Source organism: Anguilla rostrata, chromosome 2, assembly GCF_018555375.3.
Source record: "Anguilla rostrata isolate EN2019 chromosome 2, ASM1855537v3, whole genome shotgun sequence".
NCBI lineage: Eukaryota > Metazoa > Chordata > Actinopteri > Anguilliformes > Anguillidae > Anguilla > Anguilla rostrata.
This window is the reverse complement of record NC_057934.1, coordinates 21,172,768-21,190,364: the sequence shown is the minus strand read 5'-3', so window position 1 is coordinate 21,190,364 and position 17,597 is coordinate 21,172,768. Positions and strand designations below refer to the sequence as shown.

General features: G+C 39.3%; 1 protein-coding gene across 1 annotated transcript; it reads right to left on the bottom strand.

Moving 5' to 3' along the window:
- Positions 1–6,214: 6,214 nt before the first annotated feature.
- LOC135247568 (zinc-binding protein A33-like) lies at positions 6,215–12,369 on the bottom strand. Its single transcript, XM_064321152.1, has 7 exons — positions 12,216–12,369; positions 11,161–11,776; positions 10,132–10,227; positions 9,739–9,969; positions 8,990–9,012; positions 8,529–8,647; positions 6,215–8,044 (listed from the first exon to the last, which is right to left on the bottom strand). The coding sequence occupies exons 2-7, from the start codon at positions 11,566–11,568 to the stop codon at positions 7,488–7,490; spliced, it is 1,434 nt and encodes a 477-aa protein (XP_064177222.1). The 5' UTR covers positions 11,569–11,776; positions 12,216–12,369; the 3' UTR covers positions 6,215–7,487.
- Between the last annotated feature and the right edge of the window lie 5,228 nt (positions 12,370–17,597).

Here is a 17,597-nt window from a genome sequence, read left to right as displayed (position 1 = left end):
TGCATTGCTATAGTAGTGTGTGTGCGTGCGTGCGTGGTTGTGTGTGAATAGACAATAGAAGACAATTGTAGATGTGGGCAGTTTTGAATGAACCACCTGAGTTTATTTCTGTTTCTGTTCACTAATATTTATTCTGAAGCTCAATCTATAATGTTATATGTTACATTACTCTAATGTTACTGCTCCTGGCACCTTACATTAGCTTGCGTTTCCACAGCTAATGTGGTGAGTCACCTCTTCACAATGGTAACCGACTCAAATAAAGTACAGTATTCTATGCTTGTTCTATTCAACTTTAACATATAGGAAACTTATTGTAATAGCTGGTATGCATGTGGAGCATCCTTCAATGTTGTTAAACTACAGACGGTCAAATAACATTACAGCATATTCTATTGTGTTCTATTATATTTATATATATTTAAATGGAATTATTTAAAATATACTATGGAATACATAATGAGATCCTCATGAGAACTATATCGAGCCTTAAAGTTTCAGTCCATCATTTTTCTTATTTAAAAATGATATATTTGATACCTTCTCAAGTGGCATTTTTGTAATCGATTCAGTGTGTTTGCGTTTGTAAATTGCTCTTCTGTATGCTGTTTTCCACTGGTTGTGTCAGGTGCAAAATTCTCGCTACGTATACAGATTTGATGATGCATGCACAGAACGTGCATGTGCTTAAAATCGGGGACCCTCCCCCAGGATCTATGCTATCTGTTCAAAGGAGAAGACTGAGAAAGAGAGGCACCGGCAGTGCAAAGTTTTTAAACAAAGCTGGCTGGGGTTGCATAGGCCTACACATTCAAAATGGCTGAAAAATCAATGGAAAGAACACCATCTTCAGATAATAACCCACCAGCTGACCAAAAAAATGGATACCCCCAACAATCAGAAGGCACAGTTCTAACAGCCTGACATCAGTACCGAATGTAACCTCCTCCTTTTCTTGCTTTTACGGAGTTGTGGATGAAAAAATGTGAAAAAAAAAAAAAAGTGAGTGTATCTACATACATCATACTTATACTTACTATAGCTCCCTTATTTGTCACAGTTGATGTCTCTCACAGTTTGCCAAAAAATGATCAAATGTGACCACGTGTTGCCACTTTAAAATTAGGTTTGATATGTTGCTCAATATTTCTGTGTTGGATGACATTGCTCACTGTTTCCAGGCTTACACACCCAAGCAAGCCATGCCACTTTGTTTGGAGGTGTAGCTTCATTTATAATTTAACTCCATAATTTGAAGTATGAAAACAAACTGTTGTGACCACAGATGTCACTAAATCCATCGAAACCGAAGAATTACGGGTAGACACACAAAAAAGTTTTTATGGTATTTTTTTACAGTGTATGTCACACCCTAAATATAAATAATGTTTTCATATTCTTCCAGAATATGTGCCTATATCTATGAGTATACGTCGCAGAGCGCAAACTGCTTCACTGCCCCCTTGAAAACCCACCTTCCCCACCGCGTCTATGAAACCGCTGTACGAATATCTGGCGGAGCTCACAAACGGTCCCTGTGAAACCCATATCCTCCAGCCCACCAATAGAGCACCCGCACAAAGTATGTGAAAGCAGTGATTAGTATACTTATTCATACAATATAACTGACACAAATGTCATAGAAACACGGCTGATTTGTTATCTCCTCATTAATATTTAAGATTTATTTAATTTTGAAAGAGCTGTCAATTTATTGTAATTTAATAGATGCAGTTAAGGGGTTTTTGGACTGAAGGTGATTCATTTGCTTTCTGGGCCTTCTCAACACATAAGCATGAAAGAAAACATGCAGTTATCTGCTGTCTCCATTGTCTCTACTGTACTGTATGTCCTGAGAGAGCCTTTAGTGTCAATGTGTGAGTGAACGTTCTCACAGGATGAACTCCAGCAAAGGCGCTGGGTGCTCAGAGATGATAATGTGCCTGAGCTGGCTGCTCTGGAGGGATTTACAGGGTGCAGTAGTGCACCACTGAATGTAGCACTGGGCCTTCCCTGATTATCAAGCAGACAAATCAAATTCATGCAAAATTTTAGGGAATAGTCTCTAAACTAACACTACCATCTTCCTAAGGGCAATGTAGAGCTTGTGTGTGTGAATGTAAGTCACTGCACACGCTTGTGTGTGTGTATGAGTGTCTATATGGCCACTCGCTGGCATATGTCTGGGTTTAAAAATTAGTAGATCTATGTAAATGTCTAGAAAATATGAATTCTATTTTATATGTGCAGTGTGAATTTCAGTTTGTATGTTGGAATACAGGTTAGGTGGGATGCATGATACTGTATGATTGTATGAGTGTAGGATGTATAGATGATGTATTGAGGAACAAGCTCACTATATGTGCCAAGTAATACCATTTAGAAGATGTAGGCCATTTCACAAGGCAAACTGTAAGATTTCCTATATTATTTACTCATTTATCTTATTGTTTTGCCCTTTAATTTCTGTACTATTTAGTACAAAAATTAAAGGGCAAAACAATAAGAACAAAATAATGTTCAAAAAAAGAGTTCATGAAATATTATCCATTTATCGAATCTGTAAAGATCAGGCAGTTTAATAGTCAAGTTTTCATCAAACTGAAGAAGAAGCCCAACTGTTTGCTAGGCTGCATGTTGCTATAAGAGCCCTATATTATAAACATGAAAATAAAAAATAAATATATATATATATATATGCTATATTCCTTACAACAATTTTTTTGTTACATAATTTAAATTGTGTAACATGATTTGATGAAAGTGAATGCCATGAAATCTCCTCAAATCAAATTTGTTTAGTGGATTTAGCAAACATCTGTCTCAATACACTAGTAAATCCTGGCCGAAACCACCACAAGAGCAAGCCTAGAGTGATTAATTCAGCCTGAAATAATTGTAATAATTCATTGAGAAAAAAAGCACAGACATCATGAATTAAAAACTTAAAAATTATTTTTTAAAGATCGCTGGAATGAATGACATGCTAAGCAACAACAACAAAATAGATGGAAGACAATTCACTAATGAGGGACAAATTCATGGTGCAAAATTGGTACAATGGTGCCATCTACTGGATGTCATTATGGACATGCACTCTCCTACGGGCAAAGGTAGCTGCAGTAGGTGGCACTGAAATCACAAGGTACTGTATTTCACCCTTCATGCCTAATTCAACAATGAACTGGCTTAATAAATGTTTTATGGTTTTGGACCATTGCATAATTACAGTTCCAATGGTTATGCGAATTTATCATTAATCCAATTGCCCAAGTATTTATAATGAGGGACTATTTCAATAGGAGTACCATCTAGGGTACATATCTGGAGATTGTCATAATCTATTTTTTTTAATCTGATAAACATCACTTAGTTTTATCACTATTTAAAACAAGTTTCAGATCTATGAGTGCTGTTGCAAAGCAACAAAAGCAAGCTGTAGATGTTTAACCGTCAGGGGGATAAAGTGGGAAAAGCAATAGAGGTATCATCTGAATGAAAATGGAATTTACAGTCATTTAAAAATAACAATGTCATTAATGTAAATGGAGAACAGCACCAAACTACCAAATAATTAAAACTGTACTGTACCTATTTTCACACACTGAGATCTGTCCAAGAGGTAATTATGGAAACAATATTGTGCTGCAGTGTCTAGCTGAATAAGTGGCAGTCTGTGTAATAACATGGAATGGTCAACTGGTCGAAGGCCATAGAAAGGTCAATACAAAGTGCAGCACAATGAAGCTTCCAGTCTTAAGCAGACACAAGTTCATTTAAGACTGAGGATGTGGCAGTGATGGTGCTATGCTTAACCCTGAATTCTGAATGATAAAGGATAAGTAAAGAGTGGCTCCCAAGAAATGATTTGAGTTGCACATTAATTAGAAACTCCAAAATTTTTGCCAGGCATGGCAATTTGAAAATTGGCGGGAATATAAAATTATTTTACAGCTTCATGGACGCCTGGCACTTTTCAGACTTTGGATAATCAGAAATACTGATTGGTTCAATGGAAATACTCAGTCAGGCAGTTACACAAGGTCGGGTTATCCTCACAGTGGTGGACAAATTTATAACGGCATCTGCAACTCTTCAGTTGTAACGGACAGAGTAAGACAAGAGTCTGATCACAAAAGAAGAGGGCCAGCATGCAGTTACACTTTAGAGGACTGTCTTCAAGTGCATTAGAAGCATATCTCTTGATGTCTAGTGTCCAGACGACATGGAGGCAATGATGTGCATTATATTGCTTGGTAGAATTTATAATCTTTCAGAACATCTGTAGCAGTGAAGAGACAACTACAGGATGCAGTTTCAAAGAAAACAAGACCAGGTCAAAACCTAGTATATGGCTGCACCGTGTATTGGTGTAACGCCATAACTCGGCCGACCAATGATGTAACTTCATCACTCAGTCAGTCACAGACATTCGCGTTTATAGGGCTGGCCCCGCTGTTGCGGTCCTGCCAAAAACACTTCTGAAACTTCTCAACAGGAAGAGCTTAACATGAGCAAAAGAACACAAAGATTGGACAGCAGATGATTGGAAAAGAGTATTTTGGATGGCATCCCAGAATCGTCACTTCTCATGCAGAAAAAACTGATGTTTGACGAGTACTATTCAATGAAGCTACCAGCTGAGGACCTGTGAGGTGTCTATTTCTCAGACTAGAGACTTGCCCTCTTGCGCAGTTGTGCACCTGGGGCTTCCACTCCTCTATCTGTCCTGCTTAGATCCAGTTTCCTCTCTTCTTTCAAGACAGTAGTGCACATCTTTGTATAAAATCTTCAGTTTCTTGACAATCTCAATGGAATAGCTTACTTGTCTCAAAACAACAATTAGCTGACAAGTTGTTTGTTTTTTGGCCATTTCTTAAACCAAAATTGAAATTTAGAAACGCCAGTGAACTAGATATTTTTTCTTAATTAAACAGCACAATTGTTTTCAGCTGCACTTTCTCTCATACCATATTAACACATGAGCATAAATAATTAAGGATGAGGCAACACAGTGTGCTGTCAATACACTGGAGTAATGGCTGCTGAAAATGGGGATTTGCAATCATCTGTAAAGACTGAATTAAAAAACTGTTCTTTCAAACAGTATTTTAAATATACATATTATCAATCTCTTGGCTGTATTTTATGACCAATTCAATGCTACCTTGGTGAATAAAATTATCACTTCATTAAAAGTTATAAAAACAAAAGAATTTCTCAGTGATTCCAAACTTTTGAACAGTAGTATGCATCCATCCATTTTCTATACCCACTTATCCTGGGAAGGGTCACGGGGGGTTCTGGAGCCTATCCCAGCATGCACTGCACGAGAGGCCGGAATAAACCCTGGACAGGTTATCAATCTACCGCAGGGCAAACACACCATTCACACACTCATACCTATGGGCAATTTAGTCTCCAAAATAGGTCTACCTGCATGTCTTTGGACAATGGGAGGAAAGCTACACAGACAAGGGGAGAACATGCAAACTCCACACAGAAAGGTTAAGGCTTTGAACTCAGGACCTTCTTGCTGTGAGGCGACAGTGCTACCCACTGTACCACCTTGCCACCTGGTAGATGTGAAATTTAAGGTATGTTGCTTGTACATAAATGTTTTTGTTACAGTGTTTGTCTCCCTAAATATCATATATTTATAAATATATATATATATATATATTTCTTTCAGAATACGTTGCTGAAAAATCTTCTATGAATATATGTCACCCAGGGCAAACTACCACACTGCCCACTTGACTCCCCACCTTCCCCAAATATCCCCCAGCACACCAATACAGAACCTAGACACAGTATGTAAAAGCAGTGATTTATATATTTATTCAAATAATACAGACTAACACAAATAGCAACATGTTTAATTGTTTTCTACTTCCCAAGATTAATTTAATTAACAACAAATCAAGTTAATGTATGCAGCTAAGAGGAATTTGTCCATTTACTAAAGGTACCACATTAGCTTTCTGGGCCTTCTCACACAGGTAGAAAAAGTGCAGTTATCTGCTGTCTCCATTGTCTCTACTGTACTGCATGTCCTGAGAGAGCCTTCAGTGTCAATGTGTGAGTGAACTTTCTCACAGAATGAACTCCAGAAAAGGCACTGGGTGCACAGAGATGATGATGTGCCAACAATTTGAATTCATGCCAGAATTTAGAAAATATTGAAATATTATTTTAAAGAAAAATATTCATATTTCATTTGAAAATACTTTATTCTTTAAAATAATTATGTTGTTTTTACACATTGGAATCCTTTTTTGTCATTTAACATGATATGATGAAAGAGAATGCTATCAAATCCACATCTGTCACAATGAACTCCACAGTAAACCCTGGCCTAAACCCCCACAAGAGCAAACCTAGAGAGAAGGTGGCAAAGAACAACTCCCTGAGTGGGACACATAGTGATGCTATGAGAGATACAATCAGAGAAAGCTTTGTGATTACTTGCTAATGCCAATAATTTAATTATGCTTTATTATTGTAATAATTCGCATGTGATAATTATCAATCAAGGAAAAAGGATGAACAGAGTTTTAGAACAACAGCAGGTTTGCAGGTGAGGCTACTGAAGGCTCAGATGTAAATCCTACAGCACGGAGCTGACAGGGTGAATTGCAAAGTAAAATATGAAAAGAGCACAGGAGACTGATGGATTCAAACTAACAAGAGCTCATTATACTCACATTTCAAGTTTGTACATAACCTTAAAAACCAAACTAGACAGGAATGACATCAATCCAGTATTTGATTGACATCAATCATGCCTTTGATTTAACCACAAGAGTGCATCTGTTTTATGCATAAACATATGAAATAAAGTTTTGTCTAATGATTCAGATCCAAGGAAAACCAAAAAGATATTGCTTGCCTGTACTTAAAACAAATGCATGTTCAATTCATAAAATAATAATGAAGAAAAAAGTATTACAATTATTAAGTGAATTTCCCCTATAGTACCCTATTTGTGTGAAGAAATTTGCTCCTTTGTAAAGTAAAATGTATAGTTCCAAAGTTTAGATCAATAACATTTTATATTAAGAACAAAAATAGTCTCTGTTACTGCAGGAAACATACTGGTCAAAGCAAGGCTGGTCAATTACAACAGAGTGCTGTTCAAGCACCAGCTTTATACCCCTCTACCAGAGCAAAATGTACCGACAAGGTAACCAAACGGTGATTGTTACATCTGTATGCATGTTTGCTCTCTTCTGATAGGCTATTAAAACACCCCCCTTTATACTTCCATGTCTCCGGTAGCTCCATCCTAAATCAACATTCATGCATACTGAGGCCTATCACATTGACCAAATGTGATAGGCCTCTGTGCGTGTGCCTCCCAGTTCACACGTCTAGTCTGCCTCAGATCAAGTCAATAACCAGGCATGCTGAGGCAGATTAGAAACAACCAAAATTCATACACCTCTTCTTAGTTCAAAAAAAAAAAAAGAAAGAAAAGAAAATGCTCACTGGGATGACATCACTGTTACGGAAACTTTAGCTGGGCATATTTGCAGAGGTCCTTCGTTCCTACCATCTTTTTTCAAACAGGGAGAGAAGTATGGGAACACTCTCTCAGTAAATGTGTCTGTAAAAGTGTAAATGAGTGACATGTCACTGGAGTTGAAGAAGGACACCTCCCCCCTGTCATAGTCCAGCTGCACTCTGATGCTCTGGGGCTTCCTCTTCAGTGTGAGCCTAGTACCGTCAGCTGCAATGTACTTATCACCATCCCTCAGAAATAAGACCCAGAATCCTCTCTCTGGGCTGCATGTTATATCTCCCTTCCTACTGATGGACTCTTTCACCACTCCTATATCCCAGGCAGATTTATTCCCCACCTTCACTTCCCAGCTGTGTTTCCCTGAGGTAAACCCCGCAGATCCCAGCACACACCCACAGGGTTTAAACCTCTCTGGGTTGTCAGGACATTTCTGGTCTGTACCTGTGTATCTCACAGTGGTCAGATCATCAGAGAGAGAGAGAGAGGCATGTACAGTATTGGGGTCCAGCACCACAGGAGCTGAAATATCAAGAAGAAACATATTTAAAAGGCTGAGAAAAGAGAAACAATTCAAACACTTTATTCAGATTATGTCACATACAAAGGGAATTGTAGGCCTATATAATAATTATGGATTCATATATACAGCAGTTATTATGATCTATACTTTAAATATGAAACCTATATTTGGATTATAAAAATGAATAAATGAACGAACACATTTTAAAATTCAATGCACACAATTCACATGGCTAAAAAACATATAATTAATAAAGTTTTATACATAATGTTGATTCTGTGTTTGCCTGGGTTCTGATTTCAAATTGTGAGCAGTGCAGTGTGGCCCGCGGGATCTTGCTAAACTTGGAGGGAACTGAGACTGGGTGACTCTGTAATTCTTATCTTTAGCATCATTTCAAAATACAGCTTGTTTCTTCAATTCCTGTGTTCATTAAATACTTGCAAAAAACACATGATTTCACCATCTGCCCCAGATACTCACTGTACTGCACCATCTCCAGCATCTTCTCCCAGACTCTGAACTTCAGGTTGCCCAGGTGTTTGGCCACATCTATCAGTGCCCCTGAGAGCAGCTCTGGATCCTGCAGTGTGCACTGGACTCTGTAATGACAGCAGGAGTCACGCAAGATTTAAATGGTAAATGGACTGCATTCATATATCGCTTTTATCCAAAGCGCTTTACAATTGATGCCTCTCATTCACCCATTCACACACACTCACAAACACATCAACGGTGAAAGGCTGCCATGAAAGGTACCAATCAGCTCGTTGGGAGGAATTGGGGGTTAGGTGTCTTGCTTACACGTCGGCACACCCAGGGCGGGGATCAAACTGGCAACCCTCCAACTGCCAGACAACCGCTCTTACCTCCTGAGCTATGTCGCCCCAGATTTAGGGTCTGAAGATACTTAGACACTAGAAAATAGGTCAGAGTCTACATACCTTTCCTTGGTGTTCTTGTAGCTCTGAAAAACACATAACAGCACAATTGTAATAAGATGTATTCATGTATTAATATACTCAGTAAAGATTATTATGAGAGACATGTTATAATAAGTGAAAAACAATGCAAATAAAAGTGATGTAATATTAACAGTAAGCAAATATGAATGAAGGTACTGTAATGTACAGGTAACTGTCAAAATAAAGGAAACGCTTGAATAAATGAAGGATGCAAAGAATATTGAAAGCAGGAGCTTCCACACAGGTGTGACTCCTGAGATAATTAAGCAATGAACATCCCAGCATGCTCACTGTTGTGTATAAATATGCTGGGCAGGTTTTGTTGACCATTAATTTTGCTACCATGTGGCTGGAAGATTGCTCATCAACTCTGAATCAAATGACTGCAAATCTAGAGAGTGAACAGGCAGTTTCATCCGTCTTGCAGCAGGAATGCAGGAAAATGAGGCCTTCTGTAAATTATACAGGACATGTCCTACTCTGCAGTCGTGATGTTTTCTATTGACTTTCTGGTGACATCAGTTTTTCACAAAATTCAAAAATATATAAACAAAATATGTGATGACATTTTAAAATGAGCTGATGAATCTCTAAGAACACCTGCACCCTGAGTTTGACACTGTCACAGTAGGCTACTGCTGCATTGGTGCAGAGTAAGGGAACATGGCCAAATATTGTGAAAAAACCAAAAAACCAGCATACTGAATTACAGTAAATCAAGATCCTACCTGTAAAAAGGAGGTGTCTTCAGTGTCCATGGCTTTCTCTATAGCTGTGATGTTGTCTGTAAGAGTGGAGATGTGTCCTGTGATGTTTTCTATCTTCTCCTTCATTATCTGACTCTTCTGTTCCTCTTCCTCCCTCAGAGCAGCTAGTCTGGCCTCCTCTTCCTCTCGCAGGAACTGGTGAAGCTTCTCAAACTCTGCCTTTATCTGCCTCTCTGTGTGCTGGGCCTGACTCTGCAATTCAAACACACTATTTTAAACTTGAATAGTGTAACTATGTTTTGTTATTTAAGTGTGGCAGCCAGTGTGTTTATACCTGTCACACACAACATAAACCAAATACAATGCTTTTGTATTTTTGTGTACCTAGAAAGTATTCTTAATTACTTTCCTTACCCTGATATGTTCTGCTGTTTCCTTACATTCTTGTTCAACATCAGTAAACCTCTTCAGTTTTTCTTTAATAATATTAAGTGCAGGCTTGAGTTCCTCCTGGAGTTAAATGAATCAGTTATCACTTCCAGAAAGACACAAATGCCACAGTAATACCCCTGCTGCAATACAAGTGAAGGTCACAACAGCTTATTAAGAACATGGGAGAAGTAGTAAGGAAAATATCCCTGCTACAAATTAAGTAAAGATTAGTGAAACATTCAGTACTTATAACACAGCATAACATTTTATGTGATGCATTTTCAAAACAATTAAACCAGTCAAATTTTACAGCATATAGGATTAAAAAATAACTTTTGCTGGGTTGTAATTTCATATATTTTATAGTAGACTGTGAGAAAAGTTAAAGTACTTATAAAATTGATTTGACTTACTGGTACAATTATTTTTTGCGCATATGTATAGCTCTTGTCTCCACCAGTCATTGTGGATTTTACTTCCTGGTTGTTGCTCAGTTCTCTCCCCAAGCAAATAATGGAGTATTTCACAGCAGTTTTATTAGGTTGTGACCTTTATTATATTAAAGGTCATGTGTGATATCTCCATTTGTCCTGTCAGTACTTCTAATTTGACACATCATTCCTACATATTTCTAAAATGGCTCTGTGTATTTCAGTGTTCATGTTTGGAGCCATATTCTCTGTAAAAGGCCCCCAAGCACAATTGTCAATCAAGATTAACCATGCTTGCATTTTATTTATAAAGCCCTACACTGAAAGTCTAATATACATGATGTATTAATGGTTGTAAACACACTTTCAGATACAGTGCTGCCTCTTCCTGCTTTTGCCTGATCAGCAGGTTTGTTTCTGTTGCTGCCTTTGTGAGTGGAAGTGGAGGCCAGACTGACTGTATTTACAAGACCTCACACCACCGCCGTCCATCAGAACTGAATGTTTTACACAGAGATATTTTACACATATTTATTTGTGTCTTGAAAATATTAAACACATTATATTGAAAATGGAATACCTTCAGCTCCAGTACGGCCTCTTCCACTGGACAGACCGGGTGGTTTCTGTGTTTTTTTGAAGTCTGACAGACGACACAGAGAGGCTCTTTGTCATGTTCACAGAAGAATAGAAGTTTCTCCCCATGAAGACTGCAGCGAGCGTCACTCTTGTCTGTAGTTTCTCTCTCAGTCTTCTGCTTTAAGTAAGACTCCACAATGCTTCTTAAGACCAGGTTTGGCAGAGGATTATCCATAAAGGCCTTTCTTCTGCAGATGGGACACTCTCGAGAGCCCTTCTCTTCCCAGTACTGCTTCACACACACTCCACAGAAGCTGTGGCTGCATTTCAGGACAACAGGCTCTTTAAAAATATCACAACATACAGAGCAACAGAGCTCGTCCTCAGGAACCAAAGCTTTAGCCTCCATTTTACAGACTCCGTCTGTCAGTCTGATATTTTCACTTTCGCTGAACTTTGGACAGAACACACCCCATGTCGTTCAAAACTGGAACAATCTGGCTGATCAGACTTGTTGTCTTCAGTCTTCTTGTCCTCAGAGTCCAAATACAGAGATGATAATGTGCTTGAGCTGACTGCTCTGGAGGTATTTACAAGGTGCAGCCAGTAGTGTCCCCCTAGAGTAAATATAAATGCCCAGGAAAATTTTATTTATATAGCACATTCATTCAGGAACATTTAATTTGCTTGTTTCAAGACATTTGAAAGGGGGGAGTAGGCTAGTTAGATTATATGAACATGAAGCTAATGAGCTTACAACTGGGAAAATACGTTGTCAGCTTCACTTAATAAACATCTTAAAGTTATGACAGAAGCCTTAGAAAGCAAATAACATCACAGGGGAACCATTGAAAAATGTACAACGTTGGTAAACTGAATGGCTAGCTGCCATTAACCCGTAGGCCTATGTGTTTGTGACCTGAGGTAAAATAGCTCCCTTCACACGAGTGGGGAAAGTTTATCTACTTTTACAACAATCAAAAAGAACAGAATACTGGAAAATCACACAGTTTCAATCACACTGTAATTATCTTGAACACATATACGTGTACTTACTAACTGGAATGAGCAGGGAATGAAAGAGATGGACAAATGCTAGCTAGGCCATTTTTCTCTCTCGCTTCTACTGGCCTGAAAAGGCGAGAGCTGGCCAGCATGCCTACCCATCTCACAAGGAGCAAATGCCTCATTGCCCTCTAGTGGTGAAATCTGGAATAACCTTTCTTTTTGAACAGCGTTAATTCAACGCAGTATGGGCTGGGAAAAATGGTTCTTAAACAGAAAAAGACACATTTGATATTATAAATGTGACCACTCATTTGTGTGATTCACAATGGTCAGCTGCGACTATATGGCCATGTATTTGGGGGAGTGAAGGCTTACATAAAAGGTGTGCACCAATCATCTTAGTTATAATTATTTAGTTATAATTAGTTATAATTAGTTATAATTTAGGACTCTAATCAGATTTATGAACCTGCTTTAAGCAGAGCTGCAAGGTTTTGGATTTTTTTCATGACAATTATAGGTGATGAATGACACCAGTCATAAAAAATCCAACAAAACAGGTTCAAAGAAAATGAGTTTTCCCAAAATTATCCTAAATGGAACTACCCAGCAGCCATATTCTTTGGTGTGTCTTTATGAATTTAGATTAATGGTTTCACTGCAGCTCCTGGCTGTTTCTTACATGTTGTAAGATTAGGGATTCAAGCCTTAAGTAGGCCACAAAATGCTAGGTTTGTGAATCTGATTTGTATCAGGGCTCCAGATTAACATTTAGAGCTTGGCTATTCTGGCACTGTTGCTCATCCTGGTGTAAATTCCAGCTTGGTTCCAGCCTAGTTTTAAGCTGGTCCAGCTGGTCTGAATCTGGTCCAGCTGGAGTGAAGCTGATTTAGAGATGCTCAAGATGACAACAAGCTGGCTGAGATAGCGGTCACGTAACTAATGGATGTGCTCATGTTTCTTTCATTGTGAGTCACTGTAGATAAGCATCTGCTGAATAAATATAATGTAAAGTGCATATGAGTGCTGTCCTGAAGCAATAGCTTCCTGTAATGATGCAAGCCATTGTCCGTGGTGATGCGATAAATAACTGTTATTATAGCCTGCAGAAGAACATTGTTTTTTTAAACTCATGATTAGTTGATGGAAATAATTTTGGAAATGACAGTACAATGACAATATAATCTAATTTAAATTCATAATTAGACATGCACATCACTCATTTACCCTTATGTTGTCTTCATATTACCCATGCACTGCATGTCAACAGGGTCAAAATTCCTCCCATGCCGGTCAAAAATGACCCACCTCCATCAGACCCCCTGGAAAAAAGTCTCTTCATTGAATTTTAAACCCTAAATCAATATTTCTCGTGTAGAAATACCCTGTTGCTCAACAATAAATCAGTGAATAACTCCTTTCCTTCTTTACAACCTAGAGACTGTATTTAATCAGTTTTTTTTTTTTTACTACAAAACATACACCATCATAATTAATTATTTTGCTATAATAGATGTGTGACTTTTGACTTTGACTATGACTTATGATTTCATGACTGCAAGGTTAATAAGACATTTTAAGATAATCTTCGTTCCTTGATCGTGAACTAATTTTATAGAAATATGTAAAACGTTTTGTACTGGTATGTTCACTCCAGGAAGTCATCAAATTGCATGTTAAAAAAATGACTTTTCTTGGGTTTTAACTGCTACTAAAATTCAGGATAGGGCATGTTTAACTGAGGACAAAATGGGGGTTAAGTATTCTATATGAAATTTAAAAAAAAAAAAAGATTGAACTAGCTGCTAGTTATGCAACATTCCCTGAAGGACTGCATTTCATATTCCTTCTTTTATGAGTGGAAAGCATGGAAAAAGTATATAAATCATAGTCTGAATGCGCTTCTAACCAGTCTAACATGGGACACACCCTCAAACTTCACCTGTCCCCTTCACTTGTGTTACATTTGAGTGTTTGTGTGTGTGTGTGTACGTGTGTGCATGTGCGCATGTGTGTGTGTGCGTGTGTGCGTGTGCGCATGTGTGTGTACATGTGTGCGTGCGTATGTGCTTGTGTGCATGTGTGTGTATGTGTGTGTGCGTGTGTGTGTACATGTGTGTGTGTCTGTGTGCGTGTGTGCGTGTGTGTGTGTGTGTGTGCGCGTGCGTGCACGCGTGTGTGTGTGTGCATACACTTTTGGGCTGTTTATTGGTTTTTTGCCCAGGCTCAGTGTATCATGGCTAGTTGTTCAGATCATGACCAGAGTCCTCTCCTAATAAAAACATGTCCATCCAGATGACTCTCACCAGAGCACAGCAAACAGTCAAACAGGAGGCAGGAGCTCAAACTGTGGGAGGTGCAGCAACTAAAACAAGAGCAGATTTCCATCATCTGTGCTGTGGATCACCACCGTCTGAAGACCACAGAGATGAGAACTCCACGGCTCTTTTGAATGTAGCATTAAGCCTGGGGCACAATGGTGATGTCTGCCCTTTATCAATCCATTACATACTTCTACTGAAACAGTTTATTGAACAGCAAAAACTGATCAGTGTGTTACAAACAAAAGTACAGCAGCCAGTAGGGTGGGAGGGGAGAACATGCATTCATACTAAACAGTACCAGTCTGACCAAACAAACAGAACCATCACTAGGCAGCAGAACTCCAGAATGCTGCAATTAGAACACTGAGTGTCCCAACATTCCATATTGCTCAAACTGCAGGGCAGAGCAGGTGACCTTTCAATTGCAGTGTGCTGCAGTCATTCACTTTCTTTGTTTACTGAAACATCATGCAACCCTTTTGAAATGACTTATATCACATAAATAATTTTACATGGGAATGTTTTGCCACAACCCACACAAATGTGTACACATACACATACAACAAAGGCACACACTTTAATAAAGCCGATAGGAGGAACAAAAGGGGAGTTGCAGGAAGACCCCATTAACTCTAATAGAATGCATGTGCATATTTACTGCACGTGCAAATCTGCATGTTCATGAGCATGCTTGTGTATGTGTGCATGTATGGCATAGTTTTCATGCATGCATCATGCTTGTGCATACTTACATGTGTGTATGTGTCTGCATGTGTACCCATGTGAGTGTACATGTGTATCTGAGTGTACATGTCCGTGCTTATGCATTCAGTTTCTACATGTGTATATTTGTGTGTGTGTGTGCATGCTCGTGAAGGAAGAGCAAAGAAAGAAAGAGGGAAAAAGATCAGTGTTGGAGCAGCATGTGTCTCTCCCCATCTTCTGTGTCATCATTTGAATCAAGAAACACAGGCAAGAAATATTACATTACATTATTACATTACAGACATTTGGCAGACGCTCTTATCCAGAGCGACGTACAACAAAGTGTATAACCATAACCAGGAACAAGCATGACGAAACCCCTAGAGAGAATTACCGGTCCAAGTACAGGGAACAACCGCGTAGTTCAACTTGGACCCTGATGGTTAAACTGATTAACACTAACAACGAGAACGGCAACAACGCAATCTATGGAAAAATAAAAATAAATAAAAATACAAGTAGTCGTTAAGACAGGCGCATCCACTAAGTAACCTATGAAACAGCTGCCTAGTTACAACCCTAAGTTTAGTCATTTACAGGGGGGAAGGGAGGGATGGAGAGAGGTGCAGCCTGAAGAGGTGGGTCTTCAGTCGTCGTTTGAAATTGTTCACAGTCTCAGCTGTTCTGACCTCCACAGGGAGGTCATTCCACCATCGTGGGGCCAGAACAGACAGGAGACGTGTTCTGGAAGTGCAGGTGCGAAGAGGGGGAGGTGCTAGGTGTCCTGAGGTAGCAGAACGGAGGGATCTGGCTGGCATGTAGGGTTTGAATATCTTGTGAAGGTATGCTGGGGCTGATCCCTTGACTGCCTGGTATGCTAGGACCAATGTTTTGAATTTGATGCGAGCTATAACAGGCAGCCAGTGGAGGTGTGGTGGAGTGGGCGTGGTTTGAGCGTCGGCTGCAGAGAGAGAGAGAGTGAGAGGAGCGGCTCTCGGACCCTTCGTCACAACTGTCAGCTGGAGGTAATCAGCGCCGATAATTGTTAATTGTTTAATTGCGCTGATTGCCTCTGATTGCTTTCAACAGTGAGCCTGGGGTTTTTAAAAGCACGACCGGAAGCCGGAGGGAGAGAGACGCGCCGGCGAGAAGACGGCGAGAGAAAAAGCGCTGTGATTTCTTGTGACCGAGAAAAAGCCACGGGCTTTAAATAAAATAGCACGCAAGTGCTACGAACTGGAAACAGTGTCTCCCGTGAGTGTGTTTGGGTTAGGAGGGGTGGCACTCATTTGCCACAGGAGGGTAGTGAGCAGGGGAGTTACGTGGGAGTGTCTGGGGAGGTTGAAGACCAGACGAGCCGCAGCATTCTGAATGAGCTGCAGGGGTCTGGTGGCAGATGCTGGTAGTCCAGCCAGAAGAGAGTTGCAGTAGTCCAGGCGGGATAGAACCATTGCTTGGACCAGGAGCTGGGTTGAGTAGCTGGTGAGAAAGGGGCGGATTCTGCGGATGTTGTATAGGAAAAAATATCTGCTACCCGCCCATGACCTTTGTCTGTAGTGGGGAAAACTTCATGCAGTCATAAGCCAAATTAAGTCATATCATCAAGTACATTCATAAAACAGGCTATACAGTGACTGAAATTTATGCTTGTAATATTATCTTTAAGAGAAAATTCAAGTCTCTGGATGTTGTAAAAATGCAGATAAATGCAGAAAGAAATAATTGCAGTTATTCTACTTAAAAAAAATAAATAAATCACAGATATCAACTTTTTTATGGTCACTGGAATAAATGATGTGTTAAGCAAATGAATTAACAACAAATGCCTGGTGCTGCACATATGAAGGGAAATTCATGGACGCAAAAGTGGTGGACTGGCACCATCTGGTGGATCAAGTGCAGTGGTCATTTTTCACTCTCCTCCAGGAAAGTGTAGCTGTTGTAGGTGGTACTGAAATCACAGTCCTGTAATTTACTCATTGAAGGTAATTCAACAATGCAGTGGCTTGCGTTATTTCATTTTCTACGATTATGGACATAGTAGGTCTGCAATCAAGCAATTTGTACAATAAGAAACTTTTAATCCAAATAAGAAACAGCTGCATATCAATGGAGATGCATTTCTTTAAAAAGTCCAGAGTCTGAACAGGCTGGAACACAGCTATTTTAATGCTGGTGGACTGTACACACTATAGGGACAGCACAGCAGGGTTGTTAGATTTTACCGAATAGCCTACTAAACCTTACAGAGTCTGCACAAGCCATTCCACTGAAGACAGCACTAAATCTAGGTTGCATGCTATCAGCCTGGAGATTCTGTAAACACACTTACACCATCACAAAGCCAACGATTGCAAAATTACAGTCCCAAGGGTTATGCTGATTTGTAGTATGGACAGGC